The sequence below is a fragment of the Stegodyphus dumicola genome, chromosome 8 (genome assembly GCF_044657685.1).
Source record: "Stegodyphus dumicola isolate Sdum_Otavi_A_Nest chromosome 8, ASM4465768v1".
Lineage (NCBI taxonomy): Eukaryota > Metazoa > Arthropoda > Arachnida > Araneae > Eresidae > Stegodyphus > Stegodyphus dumicola.
In genome coordinates this window covers 170,452,626-170,474,946 of record NC_140775.1, presented here as the reverse complement: position 1 = coordinate 170,474,946, position 22,321 = coordinate 170,452,626, and the positions used below count along the sequence as shown (strand labels likewise).

General features: G+C 32.4%; 1 protein-coding gene and 1 long non-coding RNA gene across 3 annotated transcripts in view; one reads left to right on the top strand and one right to left on the bottom strand.

Annotated features, from left to right (window-relative positions):
• Positions 1–4,067: 4,067 nt before the first annotated feature.
• LOC118182269 (glycogen phosphorylase-like) overlaps positions 4,068–22,321 on the bottom strand; it is a 53,536-nt gene continuing 35,282 nt past the window's right edge. For both annotated transcript variants that reach the window (XM_035351589.2, XM_035351592.2), the window contains exons 14-18: positions 21,442–21,663; positions 16,163–16,290; positions 12,172–12,306; positions 6,404–6,470; positions 4,068–4,409 (exon numbers count right to left, since the gene is read on the bottom strand). In XM_035351589.2, coding sequence (XP_035207480.1) covers positions 4,215–4,409; positions 6,404–6,470; positions 12,172–12,306; positions 16,163–16,290; positions 21,442–21,663 — 747 coding nt within the window. In that variant the 3' untranslated portion in view covers positions 4,068–4,214. The remainder of the gene's footprint in view (positions 4,410–6,403; positions 6,471–12,171; positions 12,307–16,162; positions 16,291–21,441; positions 21,664–22,321) is intronic.
• Positions 11,501–22,321, top strand: part of LOC118182273 (uncharacterized) — a 32,428-nt gene continuing 21,607 nt past the window's right edge. Inside the window, exons 1-2 of the long non-coding RNA XR_004757042.2 lie at positions 11,501–12,111; positions 12,747–12,874. This is a non-coding gene — a long non-coding RNA (uncharacterized LOC118182273). The remainder of the gene's footprint in view (positions 12,112–12,746; positions 12,875–22,321) is intronic.

The following is a 22,321-nucleotide window of genomic DNA, read 5'->3' as shown; positions in this document are numbered from 1 at the left end:
TTGCCACTGCTCACCTTGAAATCGTTGAGTTTGTTAATCAAAAATTCGTTAAAGCTTCATAAAAGTTAAAATAGATAATAAAAGAAATTCGACATTCAAAATTCGGGCTTCGAAGTGCCCATTTTCGGTTGGAGGACTACGTTATTCAGAATTTGATGAGTCTAGGAACCGTTGTTTTTTCACAGTGCAAGAAACATTCGTACATTCATGCAGATTCTTCATTATTTAGTTTCTTTAAACATAATACATGGCTGTAATAGTTGGTGGCAACAGTTTGAAAAGTGAACCAACGCAGAAAGTGAAACGTTTTGAGACCAACAGCCTTTTAGGTCTAACGCCCCTTTGGGCTAATAATGTCTGTGATGATTACTCCTGATTGAATATATAACATACTAATACATAATAATTAATAATTACTTCTGATCGAAATGCAAGCTTATAAGGAGTTTTCTTCTTCCTCAGTGAGATTGGTATTTCGGTCCGGGGTTCGAAACCGGGCGAACGAACTGGCTGCATGAGCGGTTTCGTGTTTTCCGTATGTGTAACCGAGACAGGTTTCATTAGAAAGCTCTCGACGAAGGTATCCCACTCTTTAGGCAAATAGCCCTCGAGTGTTTTGCCATAATCAAATAAATAAATAAATAAATAAATAAACATAACAAAAACAAAATCTGAAATGTTTCAGATTTTAAATTACGTCCAAAGGGGCGTTTTTTAACATTTTGTGTGTTACCTTTCTTTATTAAATATCATGTTCCTCGCACTTAAACCATAAGATCCAGTGCAACAGCAATATCGCAAAATAGTTTTAAAACGAGCATATCTTTAGAACTTCCGATACAGAGACTCACGCGCTGGAGATAAAAATGTTTTTTCTGCACAACGTTGCCATTGCTCGCTTTGAAATCCTTGAGTTTGTTAATCAAAAATTCGTCAAAGTTTTAAAAAATAGGAAATCGATCATAAAACAAATTTCAAATTTCAAATTTGGTCTTCCACATGCTCATATTCGTTGGAGGATTACGTTATTCAAAATTCGATGACTCTATGTACCGTTGTTTTATCACAATACGAGAAATATACATACATTTATGCAGATTTTTCATTATTTAATTTCTTCAAATATAATGCAGGACTCTAACATTTTGTGGCGACAGTTTGAAAAGTGAACCGACATTTATGAGTTCGATGCAAAATGCCAAAACGAAACTAATAGTCCTTTGGGATTCAAATCCCTTTGGACTAATAAATAAAAATAAAATCTTTCTCATTGAGTGCCTTCGTGGCGCCATTGGTAACACGTCTGACTAGAATTCAGAAGATCAGGAGTTCCAGCTCGGACAACGGCATCGCTGATTTTTCGTTTTCAAACTTGAAAAGCCCATTAGAGTCTAAAATCTTTATAGGGATTTCCATGCTCTATATTGTATTGTTCAGAACTTTTCACAGTAACAAAACAAGGCAGTGGCAAGGGATAGGCAAGATCAGGCAATGACTAGGAGTCCCCGTGTTTTCAGAGCTCATTAAATTTTGGTTTTTTAAATATTCTAAAACTAAAAATGAATTAAAATTTGCTGCCGAGTCCATCTTTGATATTTCATGCGTACAAATTTAATTAAAAATTTTATGAATACGCTATGTAATTAATTGTAAAAGAGTACTATATCTTCTTTTCCAATAATATAAAAATTCAAAATAAAATTGAATGCCAAAGCATAATGTCTGTTATTAATTCTAGTGCCTACCTAATGAATTCTTTTGTTTACACATATCGGCCCGTTTTGGTTTATGTCATTACTGTAAAGTCTCGAGAGTTATCTGCCTAAGGGGAAAAAATGTCTTCGTGGAGAACTTTCGAAGGGAAACTGGCTTGTATACACGTTACACATGGGAAAAACCACGAAAACGCCCATGCAGCCAGCCCGTTCGCGGGATTTTGAACATTGAACTGAATTACCATTTTACTACTTACATATCGACCTATCTACACTATAGTAGTATTGTCATCAAATGCGCATGCGTAATCTAACCAAGACTAGACGGGTTTGCTGGTGATAATGATTTTGTATCTGTGTTCACTGTGCTTTTTAACATTTGAGCCTAAGAAATGTATTATTAGTATGTCAAAAATTGCGATCACAAACAAACAGGCTAATTTTGACAAACCAGAATAGCTAAGTATTAGTGTCTTATAGTAGTTTGTGTGGTATATTTAATTTCTGCAAACGCCTAAAAATGCTTCATTAGTTGTTGGTTGGAAAGTAAGAAATATTAAAGTAATTATACGATTCATAATGATAGATAATGAAAGATAAGAAAAAGAGTTAGTAATTATAACGATTGATAAAATACTGCGTACATTATTAGTTAAAATGGATAAGAAAAATCGAATGGCCACGAATGGAAAGAAAAGAAAGAACAGACATTAGGAAAAAGTTCCCGGAGTTAGATAACCTTGTTATTAAAATATCATATGGTTACAAAGATTTTTTAGTAAGTATCGTTTCCGCCAGTACATTGAACTGTCCAAATAAAAAATTATTTTATCGGCTGAAGTCACCCTTGCTAGTGAGGCTGACAATAAAACAAGCAGAAGAAACAGATACGTACACATCAGAAGATATATAGGTAACTACGAGTATGTAGGTAAAATTATTACTGATATGAAAATATATATTTCTAATTAATTGTGATGAAAATGAAGAAAAACCTATTGGCCCATTCCAAAAGATACTACTACGAAAAGCCCAGCTGCGGCAAGATAGCTTCCCCGCAAAGCGGCTTTAGGGTTGCCAAAATGTGGCAAGGAAAGGCAGGGTTGGCAGATCTGGCGCGATATCGTCCACTTGGTTTAGTGATATGACGGAGCAAGACGGAGTGAGAGAGCATTCTAGAACGAATTCTTACCGAATTTCGCGGGAATGTTTTCGAAGGTGAGCTCAGTAGCAGTGTCTTGAGTCCAGAGATTAGCTCAAGAGCGATCGATTGAGTCGTGAGCTGTACTTTAGTGCTCTGCCGTGAAGCTATCTTCATTGTTATAGCCTGAAGGCTGTGTTGCTTTAGAACTGTGTTGCTGTGTAATACTAACAAATTAACTGTGTTTTGATTCTTTATAAAGTGTTGTCATCAATCACTCCAAATCTACGAACCCGTAGAACGCAACCATATTAAACAAGGAATAGTTTAGCATATTATACATCCAAAACGGAGCAAGTGCCACGACATTTGTTACTATAAATTATTGGATGCTGCATACTGGAAAACTTTGGATTCCCCTGACCTATCTAAAAAGTTGATTTTCAAATTTAACAAAGTTATTAAAAGTAGTGCAGTTAAGGCAGGTTTTCCATTTATTTAATTCAATTATTGTGAGCATAGCAGGAAAATCGGTTGGGAAACCAGGCTTGGTGAGCTCAGTTTTTTTATTCGTATATGTTGGGAAATTGTGCATTTTTTGCTTAAGCGATTGAATCATATTGTTCGTATGTTTTTGTTAAGGTTTTTATGTCTTTAGTTAATCCGTGTGCAGTAGTTGTAGAATTATCCACAATTTAAAAGTTGTTTAAGTGATGCTAAGCCTAACGAGGCCGTCATTTGAAACTCTTATTGGAATAGTGAATTAAGTCAGTTTGTGCACCAAGTTCAGCGTCTTTTTGCCGAGTGCCAAAAGTAAACTTTCAATTTTGTGCGCCGAAAAATCTGTCATCCTGCCAAATTGCTTGTTTTGGGGTAGAAACTCTAATTTTAATTGTAAAAAGAATTTTTTTTTTTAATTTGGTGTTTTATATTTTTCTGTATTTTACAGTATAATGAAGATGTTTTGACTTTTTATGTACTTTTGAATTGCCTTGAAGTGAGAACTAAATTACTTGAAATGAGAGATATATCTCTAATGAAATTCGCAGAAATAAGTTTAAATGAAAGGCAGAAAAAAATGTGTATAATTTAATAGGCTGTGCAAGGAAGTTAGTTACGTGGTGCCGCCATCAGATTTTTTAAAATTAATCACATGTTTCATACTGAAAAGATAATTACAAAAACATAAAAAGATAACGAAATCAAAAACCTCTTGAATAAAATTTGAAACTTTATTTGTATAAATGCGCAAATCATTAACAGACTAACATATATTATGAAGCACGGTTTCCTAAAAAGGCCAAGATATATCTTATGTTCTAAACAACAGTTCATTCCTTCTGAGCATTTAGTTTTTCTCACTTCATTTTCAGGCCACTAGGACTTTTTTTCTTGTCCTGCAGTTCCTGCGGCTCATGAGGATCCGGGAGCTTCGCCCTCGTCGGCTTGATTCCCCAGATATCCTTCGCATATTCGGTTATTGTTCGATCACTTGAAAAGTAACCTGCGCTTGCAATGTTTTTGATCGCCATTGCTGTCCACTTGTTGCCATCCTAATGAATAAATGTCAGAAAATTTTAATTCAAGTACTAAAAAATGTATTTATATACATATAAATGTTTTAAAATGATTTAAAGGGTATGTTTTAAAGGATATTTTATGGATCTAAACATGAATACCCGCTTGAATGCTAATTAATTGACAATATTTAAAGTTTATCTAGCGTTGATTCTATTAAAAGAATTCAGTAAGCTTCGAAAGACAAAACGACCAGTTCTTCTCATTATGAGCAAATCATTTTGCATATGAACACTTGTCCTTTTTCCATTTTAGCAAAAGCGCCCTATGAAACATTGTTTTAACTATCTCGAGATGGATGAATGTTTTTTAAATCTGATAGCTGATTTCATTGGAAATTTTGATGAAGAGTCATACATGATCCCCACAATTGTTGAGTTAAATGATCTGTTTAGTACAGCAAACTTTTATACAGGAAAATTCTCGGTTAAGAAAATTAATTCATTCATCAAATGCGAAATTGTAAGTTATATTATGAGAAAAATAATCAAAAGTTAATAATCAACTGTTTAAATTTTTATTTAGCAAATGACAATTTAAAAGAATTTCTTTTTTATTATTAAAAAAATTACGGTATCTTTTATCAAATATTTCAGCTAAGTTCGTACATTCGTTAATGTCAGAATTAGCGCTTCTGTAAAGTGACTTGTGCAAATGAAAACTAATTCAAATTCAGTTAATGGGCAGGAAGACAAAATTTCCAGTGTACAAAATTAAAATGATTCCCTTTAGGTTTATCCCTTTAGGGGATTTTAGTTGGAAAGGGGAAAAGAAAAGAAGGATAGTAACAAAAAAATAAACGCAACATTAAAATGTAATGGGCCGAATTTTTTAAATATTTTTCAAATCGAAGTAATAAACTATTTAACAGTGTCTTAAAAGGAATGAATAAGTTTTTTTGTAATATTTCGATATTTCCAAATGGCAAGAATATTGCCAAAAGTCTTTGCTAACCGAATAGCGATTTCCAGACAGTAATTGTAAAAATCATTGTATTTATTTGCATTACTCACATGCCTTTGCATAAAGGTAAACATAAAAAAGTTATAAAAAATAAAAATAAAAAATACAAAACGAAATCATAGTTCGGATCATGAAAAACAATACATATAAATTTTAGGTACTTTTCCGTTTCGCCGGCGCAAATCTCGCCAAGCAGACTTTATTGGCGACAACATACAGTATACACATAAAAAATATTAAAAAAATTTTAGTTCTAAGAATTCTTTTAATTTCTTCATAAACATTTTAATATCGCTTAAATCTTTATAAAAAGCCAATAAATAAAGACAATAAATTTATAAAAGACATTAATTTAAGAATTTACTATGCTTTCATGGTTCAACATCCTAATTCGCCGTTTTATATCACGTGACCCCAAGCGATCTCATCTCACGTAAACTACTCTACAAAAATCTAATGCTCTCAGTAATTATCTACATTAATTTCAAGTTAAATCTTAATTTGGAACACAAGTTTAAATGCAAGAAATATTTCAATGCGTACGAATAGCTTACTCAGAAATTATGTAAAACTGCAGTGCTTTACTTCGCTAATGTATCCTTATTAGAATTGATGAATTTAACCCTTGACTTTACCTTTTCTATATTTTCGGCTTCGGGTAAGAGCTGTGATTGCATCCTAATTGACTTAATTACCGAAAATGGCCTTAGACATAAAACTGAACTATATGATAAAAATTCTATGTAATTATACTATGCCAGTATTGAAAGAAACAATCAATCTGATAAGAAAAAGCTACGACTTGTTTTGAAAATGAGGCGTAAAAGGTTACCAGCGAGAATATTCCGTTTGGCATCGGTTGTACCATTATTGGCGACTTTATCGCTTGTGCTGGCAAAACGGAAAAGTACCAAATTTTATTTTATGTATCAAACAATGAAATATTTTTTTTTTTTCCTTTTTAAAGGAATTTTGAAAATGTGAGCTGAAGCAAAATTTTACTTACCATATATGTTCTACTAACTTTTTCTTGGCATTTTACATACGCTTCATAATCAGCAAGGACATAAAATCTGCAAAAGATTGTACACATAATTTTGAATTTGTATCATTGGTGATTAAATGCAAATATATATATATGTTGTTTTATTCAGTAATTCAGTAATAAGTAGGTTATCTTATGTTAATTGACCAATTATAACTTCTCCTTTCCGTTTCCTCACCAGAATGCAAATTAGTCGTGAGCATTTAAACTAAGGTTTGCGGTTTTGAGACAGTGAGTGTTCCTGCCAGCTTTAACAGTTGTAACGACGAAATTAATAGCCCTTCTGCGTAAATTAAGTATTCTATCCATACAATAAGATATGTTAGAAAAGACAGATCTTATATAATACGTGTAAATTTTTCAATGAGTAACTGATACAAAATTAGAATTTTGTAATCTTTTTTCGGTTGTGACTACATTTCTTAATTGTAAATAAGTTGTAGAGTTGCGCGCCTCCAACCTGCACGAAACCAAGAGGTGACTGTTGAAACTGGAAAATAGACAGAGTCTTGCTAAGGGTTTAAGTCCCTTTTTATTCAACTTAAGAAATTACAATTGCGTGCTCTTGACGCTCACAAACTACGCCGACCCGGCGGTAAAATAAAAATAAGAACCTGAAAAGAAATAATAACAAGACTCTAACTACGAGGCTCTCTAAAATTAACTAACCTCACCGCGTTTTACAATACCGCTGCTAATTCAGCAAACTTTGAATATCACGTTGAACGATTAACAATTCTCCGAGGCAAGCACACAGGCCGAAACGCGGGGTTCTTCAATTTCTGGCTAACTACCTCCGCGCTCGTGAAGTACGAACAGCACACCTCGAACTCGTTTCCATTCTATTTAACTCAGAATACTTCCGCTGATAATTTGAATCCTTGCGCGTTCTACTAAAATTTACATACTCTGGCATTGGCAGTTCCAGGGGAAAGTAAGGCTTGACAGGAAAGATAGTTTAAACTTAAAATAAATGTTAGTTAAAATAAATATAAACCCTACAAAGTTTTAGGATTAAATTATAAATAGTGTTGAATTAAACAAACATAAGCAATGTCGATATATTTTAAGAAAAAAATCTTAATTAATTATATGTACCAATTTAATAATGCTTGAAATTAATTAATTAACTTCTACATTGCTAAATTCTTTATTATTAAAGGGGTTATTTCTTTAATTCATGGCTTTCAAATTTGGTAAGAGGGCTCTTGCTATGCTTATGTAACACTAAACTCTTTGATGTATCCATGCTTTGTATATCACAAGAAAATACATTTTGATAATTTTTTGTATTTCATATAGAGCATATATAAACATAAAAGTGAGTGCAGTGTATGTACAGAAATTTATATCCACAAATAATATAAATTTTAGATGGAATTTTTAAATCTTTTTTTATACCTTTTTAATTACAAGCTAGTCATTTATTTATGTTCTAAAATTCTGTTATAATACCTTTTCGTTTGATTAAAGTTTTACGAAATTTTAGCCATATGTTTCAGACGCCCAGTAAACTTGCACAAATCGTTATCTAATAGGTAGTCATCAACCAAGAAATCATGTGCGTAATTCCATTGTAGAAATTTATTGAAAAGTGTATTGAAACCAACCCAATTATAAACTTCTTTCGTTTAAAAGGGGCAAGATTAGAAACATTAATTTTTTCTGCTGTTACGGAGAGTTCATACGAGGGCTTTATGGTCACAACTAGCATAAGTCGAACCTTCGCTGCAAGGCAATCAGCAACTGCTAACCACAGAAACTACTATAAGGATTGTGTTTAAATGTTCTAACTCTTCAACTTCACTGCAATATAGTATAAGAACCGAAAAATTACAGCGAACCAATCACGAACTGACATTAGATCGACCATTTCTCTGAATCAGTTTCAAACTCACGCATGCGCAGCTTTAACTTCCCTAATTGGCAACGGTTTAAACTTAGTTTCACAGGTGTGAACGAAGCTAATGACGGTGCTACTTTGGTAGACGGTTGCACGGATTTTTGGCGATTTTTTTTGGCCAGCGATACGTCTTATGGTAAACCCATTGCTCGATAAGTTATTTATGGTAACCGATACTTTGTTGTAATTTTATTTAAAAAATAATGCGTTTTATTATGCATAAATTCCATATTTTAAATATTATTTATGCCTCCTAAATATTAAAAATCAATTTAATTTTGCATTTTTATTTGAAATAAAAATTTTATTATTTATGATAATTTATGGAATTTTATGTTGTGGATGATGTAATGAATGACGTCACATTACTTTAAAAGTAATTGGTTTTAATATCTATAAATTTAATCTAATGTTTTAAACATTATTTATGGCTGTTAAATATTAAAATACAATTTAATTTTGCATTTTTTAAAATATTTTATTATGCATGATTATTTAAATAATTTTAATTCTATTCGTGATGTAATCAGCTCCCTGATTGGTTACAGAATATTTGTAATATTTGTGCATTAACGAGCTGTAATCAGCTCCCTGATTGGTTACTGAATATTTCTGCATTAGCCCGCCATTTTAAAATTTTATTATTCATCTCTTCGAATTCCTTAGATTACATTTTTCAAATTTTTTCCTTAGATTACATTTTTAAAATTTTTTCATTGATATCTAAATTATGATTCTGATTCTTTTGTGATACTTATCAATATACGACAGGTTAAATACTAAAAAAAATGTAAGTACATATTTTTCTTTTACTTTATAATTGTATACTTTAATTTTTATTAAAAAAATTAATACACTGTTTTCAAAAATTGCCAAGATATTTACTGCCACATATGTTTTAATGTTAATAATTATATCCTATAAAACTTATTTTAAAGGATTTGAATTTAAGTAATATTTTAATTCTTTTAAACGTTAGTATGGTTTCGTTAGTAATTCGATAGGTAGTTTAGTTAGTAATTCGATATTCAATTTAAGTAATATTTTAATTCTTTTAAAAGTTGGTATGATGTTTTTAATTCGATATTCAATTTAAATAAAATTTTAATCCAATTAAACGTTGGCGCAATGTTTTTATAGCGGTGTTTTTATTCTATTTCTTAGCTATGAAAGTAATAATTTAACCTTACTTTAGTATTTTATACTCATAGTAAATGTATTTATTTACATTTGCCTGCCATCTTAAAAAACGACATTTTCAACAAAATATTAATCCATTATTTTTAACGATATTTATTTTTTAAGTTTCGAATACTTTACTATGCGTAAAACACGTAAAAACAGCGTTTTTCAAGATGGCTGACGATTGTAAAAACCGTGCCAACAACTGCGCCAACGTAAATCGCCAAAAATCCGTGCAACCGTCTACCAAAGTAGCACCCTAATGACTTTTATGCCTTTTTGATTAAGACAGCTATTATCGTTATACTACATTTGAACGTTTCCTTAAGCTAAAGTCAAGATATACTATATGTAATATGCAAATAAAGAGAACACTTTCAATAATTTCTTATGTACGCCAACAAAAGTCTAGATAGTACATTCCAGAACATTTGAAAGACAAATTAAGATGTTTTACGACATGTTAGATAATGTATCGTCTTTCGAACCACTGATCAGATGTGATGAAAGAAATGATTACAGAAATGACTATTTTTAATAAAATGAACTCGTAGAACGTCAGGTGTTCTAGCAAAGCTGTGGTTCCTTTTAAAAGTTGTATCGAAAATCGTATTTATGTTTTAATGTTGCCTGAACAGCTATGAAGTTCAGCGATAAAAAGGAAGTCACAGGATGCGAAAATAAGCGTTTTCAGAGTTTTTAATTAATATCTCACCTGATATATAAAGTCGTACAAAGATGCGAATGGGCTTTACATGAATTTTTGGAATCCGAAGATACTTTTCTCAAAACTCAAATCCCTGCCGTTCCGTAGGAGATGATATTACAAACAAACAAACAGACGCGCAGATTTTAATAGTGTTGCGTGCGTACAGTTTCGTATTACTCGTAGATTGAATGCACAAGTCTGATAATAGGTTAAATTGATTCTTATCAAAAGAAATATATCAGAACGCTTGAATTTTCCTCAGAGATATTCGTATATCACGCAGTATAATCAGTCGTTGTACTTCAAACAACTAAAAAAGTTAAAATGCAACGCAATGCAAAGAGTATCTAAAGACAAAGCTAACTCTGATCTCTCAGTTCACGCATAACTAAACAACTCACAACAGTAACTAAGAAACTTGAGTTGTGATGCTCTCGCTCTGACTTTTTATAGTTTTCAACCGGTCGCGAAAAATTTCTAGTATCTTCTACTTCTTGAGATTTCTGGAAAGCAATAAGAGGATGGAATTACGGTTACAACCATCATAGTGGTCGATTAGATTTATTCAATTCCAATACAAATTACTGAGATATCCATTTACTCAAAGTTAACTACACGCGCCCCTGTGTTCTTACTTTTCCCTCAAAATTTATCTCGTGCTGCATTACACGGGGAAACAAAACAATTTTAATTATAATTCTACTAAAATTAGCTACTTAATTACAAAATTGGCAACAATAGTATTAATATATCACACCGACAGACACGAAACGCGGCTAAAATTCCATAAGCGGGGTAAGTTGGCGCCAAACTATTTTGGCCTTCAAAATCTGGCGAATCTTTTAGGCGCACTAAATGAAAGCACTAAAATGTGATTTTTAAACGTCAACATAATAGTAGCTTTTAAGTTTTGCAGTAGTGAAACGCCGTTATTTTATGTAAACAGAATAGTAAAATGAGACGAGTAAAACAAAATCCAACAGCTTTGCAAGTAAAAGCATAGTCCTATATATATGTAATTCATCATAAAATAGTAGAATAAACAATTCTTGTAAATAATTATTGAGTAAATAAACGTATACACTTATCAGATCAGAGCACTGCGAAGTCAGTTTTAAACATAAACAGAATAGCAAATTATGCATATTCAGCATCACAAACTAACAAAAATATTCAAGTTACTATCGTCTTTAAATTCAACACACTAAACAACTTCCGTTCAAAGCTTTAAATATTCCACATCTTTCGATTGCCACATGCAAGAAACAAAACTAAAAAAAAATTAACTAAATGCTAAATAAAAGTAAATGAAAACATTCATAAATTATAAACTTCATGTCATATGAAAACCAACATTCTCCCACCAACAACCTTCTGCAAATATTTATATAAATATAATATTAAACATATTATATAACAATAATATTAAAGAGTAAAACTTTTAAAAACAAACACAGTATTTCAAAATTAAATTTAAAAAAAAATCTGGCTGCACTATATTCGCGCTCTTAACCGAAATAAAGCTCTAGTTTTGCCACAAGAAAACATACAACCGGAAACCTCAACCAAATTAAAATCGCGCCAAATAAAAAACTCTCGCCAAGCTTGGCGCTCACCCTGATTATGGAATTTCAACACGAAACGCAATAGGAAATTTTTCCTAGAAACCTTTTCCCCCAGAATAAATTTGAAAAGCAGCCGTAGTTTTCGAAAATGGCGAAAAATTTATCTTTGACACTATATTCCGAGTAGGTCAACCTATCAGATAGAAAAGATTGAGAGATCTAATTACTTAAAATTTCTGGAGCATAGATCTTTCCAAAAGTTTTGTTAGACGAGAGAAACTGTTGTACTGTTTGATAGCAGCTTTAGAAGGTAATAAATTTTGTTTTTCTGTATACTATTATTTAAAAACCACTAAGTAACCGTTCTTACCTATCATACTTAAGTAGAACATCGACAAGGTCTTTAAATTGGTCCACATTATTAGGGCTGTAATAACCGCACTTTATTTGGTCTATACAACGTTTCAGTTCTGGGTTCTTTTCGTAATAGTCCATTGCATTGTACCTAAAAGGAAAAAGTAATTAAATACTTATTTATTATGCAAAATAATTAAACAGAAATGTGAAATATATTTAAAGTAATTCAATTTCGTTTTAACTCTGCGCAATGAAGAATATCACATGAGCAAGGGAAAAAATCGATACGGTTCATTTTTATCTGCAGTTATTTATTTTCAATAAGACTCGTATTTTACAATGAACAAACATTTAGTGTTCAAGTGACAAACACTAAATGATTCATTTCAATAGACGTTTCTTCTTACGTTCAATAGACGTGCAATTGTTCAAATTAAAAGGCGTCTTTCGTAAACTCAGTTTCGGTAAATATTAACGTTATTTATTTTAAGCACTTATTCTTACAGACACTTATAGGAAATCAAAAATATTTAAAAAAAAGCTGTATATTTTGAATAGATACTTATGCTACTTCTACTGTTTTTTCAGATAATCAAATAAATATCTAATATGACTACTCTACAAGGAATAATGACATGTCCCCCCCCATTTGTGTTCGTGCAGTGCAACTGGTAACACATCCCGCTAGCAGTTGGAAGATTATAATTTGAATCACGGTAAGAGCATAATTAATTTTTACCTTTTTTCCTAATTTCTCTATAGCTTGTTTAAAATCGATATTCATTTCTAACAGATCTTTTAATTTGTAGCATTTTAATCAAATTTCCAAATAAGCTTAAGTTTACCAAAATAAGCAAGTTTGTAAGTATAAATTATTTTTAAGTTAAGGACAATATGTTTTTTTATTTCAAAAAAGAAAAATATCTCAAGTAACTAATTTTTTATAGAAAAAAATCAGAATTAAAATGTCCAAGCAAATAAAAGTTTCACAAACTTAAATAAATTTTAGTTCTGTTATAACACAGATAAATGAAACAAACAAACAAAAAAGGTACTCTTCTGTTATCAGGACCGAGTTCAGAAATGTATGTAATGCATGTGTATATGTACGTAGGTATGTATGTATACATACACACATATATACACATAGAACACATATACACGTGCATACACACATACATACATTCCTGAATCCAGTCCCGATAGCAGAAGAGGTACCAAAAAAAGTCTGGAAGTTTTCTACGGTTAAGATAATTTAAATAAGACATGTAAATCATCTGTGCTAATTTGCCAAGGAAACTGATGTTTCAACTCAAATTTTAATATTTTCAAGATATTTGGTTTGTATCAGATAGCTCAACATTTGTAATAGATCAACACATCTTGATAATTTAAGTGAAACATAAATCATCCGTGCTAATTTGAGAAGGAAACTGATGTTTCAACTCGATTTTAATATCATTTTCAAGATATTTGGTCTGTACCAGATAGCTCAACATTTGTAATGAATCATCAAAAAAGTGTTTACTTCAGCAAGTATTTATTTGGGTAAAACGTGGCATATTTGGTAGAAAACGAAAATGTGCCGAAGGGAAAGGTAATTTAAATTTCTTAGAGACACTTATAGGAAATCAAAAATTATTTAAACTGGCCAATGAGACTTTCATTTGAATGCGTGCAAGGGATTGAAGTATGCACATTTTTTAGGACGTGTCTTAGACGTGGTTAGGATGTTAGTGTAAGTAAGGTCTCACGACGAATGAAGTAAAATGGGAAAAACGACAGATCTTTCACAATTTGAAAAAGGGCTTATTATTGGTGCTCGTTTAGCAGGGGCCTCTATTTCAAATCTCACTGGGTTCTCAAAAGCAGCCATATCAAAGGTTTTCAAAAATTTCCACAGTCCTGTACAAGACGTAACTGTGGTTCGAGCATAGTTTTCCAACAGAGTAATCGACGTCGTCTCCGACGAATTGCCACGGAAGAATAGGGACTCTATTGTGCTTCAGCTGACACAGATCGTCAACCAAGGCTCTTCCCAACAAATTTCAGCTCGAAACTATGTTCAAAGAATTGCAGGGAATAGGAATGCATTATCGGGTGCCTGTGAGAAAACCACTCATTTCTGCAGGACATGCAAGAATTCGTTTGCAGTGGTGTCGGGAAAGAAGACGCTGGACATCTGAGGATTGGAAACGGGTAATGTGGTCGGATAAATCACGCTGCACCTTATTTTGCACTGATGGAAGACGTCGAATTTGTTGAGAACTCCATGAAGTCATGAATCCATCTTGCCTTACTCGCCACTGTACAACAGTCTAGTGAGAGTATCATGGTAGGAGGCATGTTCTGCTGGCATGGAAGTGATGCCCTAGTGTTCCTCGGTTGTAAACAAGCAGCCATGACATACTGAGATATACTGGCAGATCAAGTACACCCTGCAATGTTGCATCTATGTTCTGATGGCGACGGATACTTCATGGACGATAATGCAACAATCCATCGTGGAAAAAGTGTTCAAAATTAGTTCGCTGAACATCAGTCTGACTTCCAACACCTTCCTACGCATCCGACAGCACTCTTCTCTTCCATCTAATTTACAAGATCTAAAAAGCTGCATAGCCAATGCATGGTATTCTCCGGACGTAAATGCACTCCAGGAAGCATGTAGACTCGATCCTCAAACGAATCAGTACAGTTATCCGTGCAAAATGTGGCCCAATAAAATATTGATCTAGATTTTCTAATTCATTGGCCAGTGTGTGTATTCATATGATAGCGAATTAAATGACTGGATTGACTTCGTGAATTATGAAATTTCCAATTCCTTAGCAACTAAAAAAATGAATGATAATCCGAGACCGCGTAGCAGAGGTATAAAAATTGAAGAATAGTCCAGAAAATGTTAACTCATTTGTCGTCTAAACCTAACGAAAAAAAGAAAAACGACTGAAAGTGGAAGGTATTAGAAAGCAGAAGAGAATAAGGAGTTAAACTTAAAATCATTGATGATGTTCCAAACACTCTCTTTCTGTTCAAAGAAAATTTCAAAAAAAATCCAACATTCCAATTGAAAAAAAAATTAAAAATAATTTTAGCATACATAAATTTAAAATCATGCTTTGGATTCCAATAATTCTGAGCAAAGGATGATTTATCATTCACTGTTGAGGTTTGTTGAAATCCTAATGCTAGAATTAAGTAAGAGAAGAAACTACAATTTTTTCTATAAAATAAGAATTGTTAAGCAATTTCAAACTTTATCAAATATACATACGATACAAACACAACTATATAATTTCTCTATATCAAAATTAGGGTTTCTATGTAAAACCAAGCAATTCGGCCCGTTGGGTAAGAAAGATTTTTCGGTACACAAAACTGAAATTTAACTTTTGGTAACACTCGGCAAAAAATGCTGAAAGTGCAGAAACTGATTTAAATTACTATTCTATTGAAAGTTTCAAATGTAAACAAATGTCTTCAAACTACCTTTAAATTGTTGATCACTCTACAACAGTTGCTTGAAGATTGACTAAAGGCATAAAAACCTTAACCGGAAGATAAGAGCAACATATATATAATTTCTATACTTTTGATGCAGCCCATAGCAACTAAAAAGGAAGGTGCACAACTGCATGTTCTAACAATCCTAAATACAAAATTTCAACGTTCTGAGGCTAATCGTTTTTGAGTTATGCGAGATACATACATACATAGGTACATACGTACGGTACAGACAACACGAAAAAAATCTCTTCTGAATCAATTTTAAATCCGTTTTATAATCCGTTTGGAGACAAACAGTCCTTTGTTCTGTCCGTACGTACAGATGTCCCGCAGAAACATCGTTAAATTGCATTCGATAGCGGTAAAAATGGATATTTTCGTTGAAATTTGATACCCCAAAATTTCCGCGATTACAATACTTCGTAAAGGAAGTAAGAATAAAAATAAAATACTAAATTTCAATCAAATTTTAAATAAACACATGAGATATTTACCCTTTTCGTTCTAGCGCTTTCACCTCATCAACTGTCATTCCAAATATAAATATATTCTCAGCTCCCATTTCGTCTCGCATTTCAATGTTAGCACCGTCCAATGTGCCAATAGTTAAGGCGCCATTCAACTTTTAGTAAATAAAAATAAAAAGTCTTTAATATTACTTATAAAAACATTTTAAAAGCTTTATTGCATTTTTAGGAAATGCAAGTGAAAACACGAAAATATTTTAATAAAAATTGTAGGTACAAATTTCAATGCATAGTTTTTATTTTTCTAAATAAATATTCCTGAAGTACACTCAGCTTTAATTTAAGAATTGATTTATAAATTAATAAAACGATTTTTTTATTCGAATACGTTTTTTCACAAGATTATACTTACTGTCTCTTACAGAATATTAAGAAATATTATCCTTAAGCGCAATAAAGATTGCATGGCTCAACTTTATTTGTTTTCATATAATAAAAATCTTAAAATAAAACACTTCAAAATGCTATAGAGTAGTTAATGCAAAAATATTGAATGTTAAGAAATTTTTAAGTAGTAGATTTATTTAATTGAAAATATTTGGTTAATTACATTTCGTATTTAATTTACTAGAATAAAAATAATAAAATAAATAAAAAATCTGAAAACTTTCAGATTTTATATTATGCCCAAAGGGGCGTTTTGTTAAAGTTTCGTGTATTACCGTTATTTATTAAATATAAAGTTCTTCACATTTAAACCACATAAAATTGAATTCAACAACAATATCACAAAATATTTAGAAACAGCACAAAATCTTTAGAATTTCTGTCAGACATTCTCGCGCGCTGGAGATAAAAAAGTTTTTTTTTTTTTTTTTTTTTTTTTTTCGTACAGTGTTGCCATTGCTCGCTTTGAAATCGTTGAGATTGTTAATCAAAAATTCCTTAAAATTTCACAAAATATGAAACAGATAATAAAACAAATTTGAAATTCAAAATTCGACGTCCAGGTGCTCATGTTCTCGTGGAGGATTACATTATTCAAAATTGGATGGCTCTAGGTACCGTCGTTTTTTCACAGTGCGAGAAACATACCTACATTCATGCAGATTCTTCCTTATTTAATTTCGTTAAATGTAAAACAGAGCGATAATATTTGGTGGCAACACTTTAAAAACTGATTCGCTGTTGAAACGCCACAAAATGCCGTTTTGAGACTTCTGGGCTACCGCCACTTTGGGCTAATAAGAATTATCAGCTATTCTACCGTATACACCATTTTCTCGTCTCTTTAGTTAATGTTACATTCCTTTCGACACTGACAAATTTCATATATTATAATTACACATATCATTCACCTCGCGGCAAAACCACGGATATGCAGAATCGTTATTTGGAAACAAATCTAATAGTTGGAAAGTTATTAAAGATAGGGGGGAAACGTGAGTTATGTCTTTGTACGTAATGGTTCTCTTACTCATCTCAGGAGATTTGTATGTTGCTCTTTAGAACGTGGTATTAAACCGGCTGCCTGATATCAAACTGCCGCACAGTGGTATCAAACACGTTAAACTGTTATTAAACCACGAATCTATAGCATCGTTAGTTCGACGAAGCCAAATTTAGATGTTGGAAAGTTGGCAAAAAAATAGGGATTAAACTTGAGTTATGTCTTTTTATGTAATGATTCTGTTATATACATCTCAGGAAATTTGCACGTCTCTCGTTAGCTCAGTGGCATCAAACTGGTTGTACAGTGGTATCCCTGTGCATAGGGGATTCAAACATGAATCACAGTGATATCAAACATGAACAATTGTATCAAACCACGAATCTGCAGAATTGTTATTTTGAACAAAGCAAATGTAAAAGTTGGAAAGTCATTCAATCGGAGGATATCACCCGTATGGACTGGCCAGTATTCTCACCGGACTTGAATCCAGTAGAGCACATATTGGACATGCTTGGCCGACGAGTTGCAGCCCGTCAACCTCCTCCTACATGTCTACCGGAACTTCGGAGAGCATTGCTTTTTGAGTGGTGTAATATCCCCCAAGATCAGATCGATAATTTGATACTCAGCATGCCGAGGCGTTGTACGGACTGTATTGCATCGTCTGGGAGACATACAATGTATTAACAATCATACCAACCATGTAATATTGGTTTTTTGTAAATAGGTTTTTGTTTGTAATTTGCTCCAGAGAGAAAAAATCGCTAATTCTTTTAATAATATCAAACATATAGCATCTTTTTTTGCTCTTTACCTTTTGTTTAATAAATAAGCTTTACAAATAAGTCAAATTTGGTTTGCTTCTAACCTTTCCTTTGCCTGATTTTGCATTATCCTTAATTTATAGACATGAACCTCTACACTACACCACGAAGGCACACGAGGAAGGCTGGAGGAATACCTTATAAAGTAACCTTTAGGTTTCAGAGATAAAATAAATATAAATTGGAATTTTTTTCCTTTGAGTCATAATAATTACTATTTATGCATATTTTGATAAATATTTACTAAAAAAAATTCTAATTTAAAATTTAGTAGAAAGACTTTATTTTGTTCAAAAAAACTTTTTATATTTTGGAAAACAAAATTTTGCCCGTCAGCTACTTTTAGATCGTGCATTTGGCCCGCATGCAATCTGAATTTGAGACCACGGCTATAGGAATAAAAAACAACTTAGAGTTTGCATATAACAGAAAACAGCAGAAACGGAGATTCGTGTTTTTGGCGCGGTAATGATAATACTCTCTCTACTGTAATTTACTCTGTTTTTGCTATTCTTATAACAGTTTAAAGCCTTTTAGTTGATTCCTTTTCTGTTGAGATTTTATTTCCAAGATATGCACTCAAAAAGTAGGAAAAGTTGAATAAAAGGGGCTACAAAATACATATTTGTTATTTGAAATGTTGTGTTTTTGAAGCGGTTCTTGTTTCAACGATATAGCTTTAACATTTCTGATATCATCCACGCCATAAATTCGAATAATTACTGTGACTGCTAGTATTGCTCGTAGTTGTAAAAGAAGTTTAAACTTAGTTAAATTGAATTAAAAGAAAACTGTTTGGGGCAAAGCTTTTCGAGTGTGTGCATATTTATTCTACCTTTTGAATATTTACTTCTTAGTTAAGATTTATTTATTTTTCTCAATGCTTCATAAGGTTGTTTTTAAAATGCTGTTTTATTTTAAGTGGGATTAAGCACAACTCCGCATTTTGAACTTAAATACCTTTGTATTTCATTCAGATCTATATAGGCTCTCAGTTATGCTTTTGTACCTTCCAAAGACTAACACTGGCCAAGTGATTAATTGCAATTAAAAGAATTTTTAAGTTCAAATCTCTAGAGTTAATGTATAGTTACTTCCTAAAAATTATAAATAGTTATTCATGGGTAGTTTCGAGGGATCAATACACTGCATGTGAATGGATTCATTCTAAAAAATACTTGTAAATTTTTATAAATGTGTAAAAATTCAGATGTCTAGGTTGGTGTTTCTCAACGAGGTTTCTCAAAAACGCATTGTTCTGTTAACAAACAGTAAAGCTTAAGCTAATCACATGTACATTATTTTAATAAAATAACCAATCACTTAGTTCGTCATTTAGTTAGTGTTATGTTACTATTTTAGCAAAACAGTCACTTAGTCATTTAGTTAGTCACATATTGCTATTTTAGTAAAATATTTAGTCACTTAGTCATTTAGTCAGTCACATGTTACAATTTTAGTAAAATATTTAGTCAGTCATTTAATTAGTCACATGTTACTATTTTAGCAAAATTTTTGTTTCTAATTTCTCTCTGGCAAACTTACTGCACGCGTACGATATGTTTTTTAAGCAATTCTAAGTTCTAAGCATAACAAAGTTTTTCTGTATCATTCAGAAAAATAACAATAATAACGAATATAGACATCAGTGTTCCGTAAAATGATAGTAGAAAATTTCTTTCCTTCTAGATGTGATTCATTTTCCATAAATTTGGTTTTAATTTCAATATTTTGGGAATGATCAACTGGCAAACATTGTAATTTATTTTATCTAATGCTTTTGTACAAATTTTTATTGATAATTTTTCATTAAGTATCAGTTACGTTTTATTTCTGTCATTATCCTTTAATTTTGATCACCAGTGTATGAAAACCAATGTATTTAATTTTGATGAGCAGTGCATTAAGCTGCCAGCAGTACTCTGCATAGAGGAGCTGTACTTGTGGAGTTACACTGCCCTCAGGTGACTCACTGTAGCCTTCTGATCAGCAAGGCTGTTTATATACGGCCTAGAATATATTTTGTAATGTCTGTAAGAAAGTATATATATACGTTCAAGAAATTAAAGCAATATATTAAAAGTACATAAATCCAGGTACAAAGTACCAAGGTCATTTTAACATTAAAATCCAGAAAATAATTCTTTCTCATCGCGGCTTTTAGATGAACAAGTACACGCATGAAGTATCTGTAGCAGGCAGGCAGTTGATGTTTTATACCTGTTTTGTTTTGTCTATAAGGTATTTCTCCCACCTTCGGGGTGTAATGATCAGCACACACGGCGCGTATTCAAGAGGTCCGAGGTTCGAGTCCCGGCGAGAGCATTGCTCAGTTTCATGTGTCCAGCATCAAAATAACCTAATGTATCTACAGTGGCACCCGAACTAAAAAGGTGGTGGATGATGATTCTTCAGCACCAGGATTTCGCGACTGGGTCTCCTAATCCCCAGTTTGCCCTTTAAGAGGGGGAATATATAAAGTATTTCTCCCGCCTTCTTGGCATGCCTTCGTGGTGTGGTGGTCTGCACGCTGGACGCGTACTCCAGAGGCCCGCGGTTCGATTCCCTGCAAAAGCATTGCATATTTTTCATCTCTCCTGCTTCCAAAATACCTAATGTCTCTACAATATTATTGCTTCGATCTGTATTTTAATTATTCTTTAGTTTACTTCTAAAATATCTCTTAAGCCTTTTTTCTATTACATTCTTATTTCCGTTTTACTCAAGCACGCAATCCAGTTTCGACTAAAAATTCTTCCAAAAAGGCATCCCTCCTCATAGACAGATATCTCTTAATAGTCTAATTTGTAGTAGTAAAGTATTCCAGTGTTATTACATTTTGCAGCTAGTTTTTCTGCTTCTAACTTTTGCGATTATTATTCATTTTGGAAAACTTTATATGTATTTTTTATATAAAGAGAGAAAATGTCGTGATCAAATATTGACATTTATAAAAATTAGTTAAAGTATCAGATTTTTGTAGATGAAAAATGAAACATTTAAGCTGTCGAAAGTTGAGGTTCTCTTACCATGAATTTCATATTTCCAGTGCCTGATGCTTCCGTTCCAGCCAAGGATATCTGCTCACTCAGATCGGCAGCAGGAATGACCTTTTCGGCTAAGGTAACTCTGTAATTCTCCAGATAGATTACTTTTAATTTGTTTCCGATTATTGGATCATTGTTGACGACTCTTGCAACTTCGCAAATCAGTCCTATGATTTGTTTTGCCATGTGGTAGCCAGGCGCAGCCTAAAATAAATTAATAATTAATCAATTAAAAAGAGGAATTTTTGATAACTTACCGACAGTCCGAGATTACAATTAAAATACCTAATGTACAATATTTCCTACACAGTATACGAAGATTACAATTAAAATACCTAATGTACAATATTTCCTACACAGATACTAAGTATCTCCTGAAAGGTGAACGTAAATCTATGATTCCATTTAGAGAAATAGCCCACCAGCGGCAGAGCGGTAAAGTCGATGAACACTGGTAGTTAGATCCGAGGTTCGAATCCCACGAAAGGGCTGGCTGCATGGGCGTTTTCATGGTTTTTCCCATGTTTAACGTGTATACGAGCCAGCTTCTCTTAGAAAGTCCTCCACGAAGGCATCCCTCCCCTTAGGCAGATAGCCCTAGTGTGTTTTGCCATAATTAAATACACCAACACTAACCATTTAGAGATTCAGATAAGGTAGATTTTGCAAGGTTTGTATTTAAGGCTTTGACTATACAATTGTTTCGTAACACTATAAGTCCATATAATTCTGCTTTGAGAAATAAATCAGATAACTTAGGCTTTTCCAATTTTACATTTAAAAGGTATTTTTTCCCTCCTTTTTCGCATGCCTTCATGCTGTAACTATAAGCATACTCGACGCGTATTTGAGAGGTCCAGGG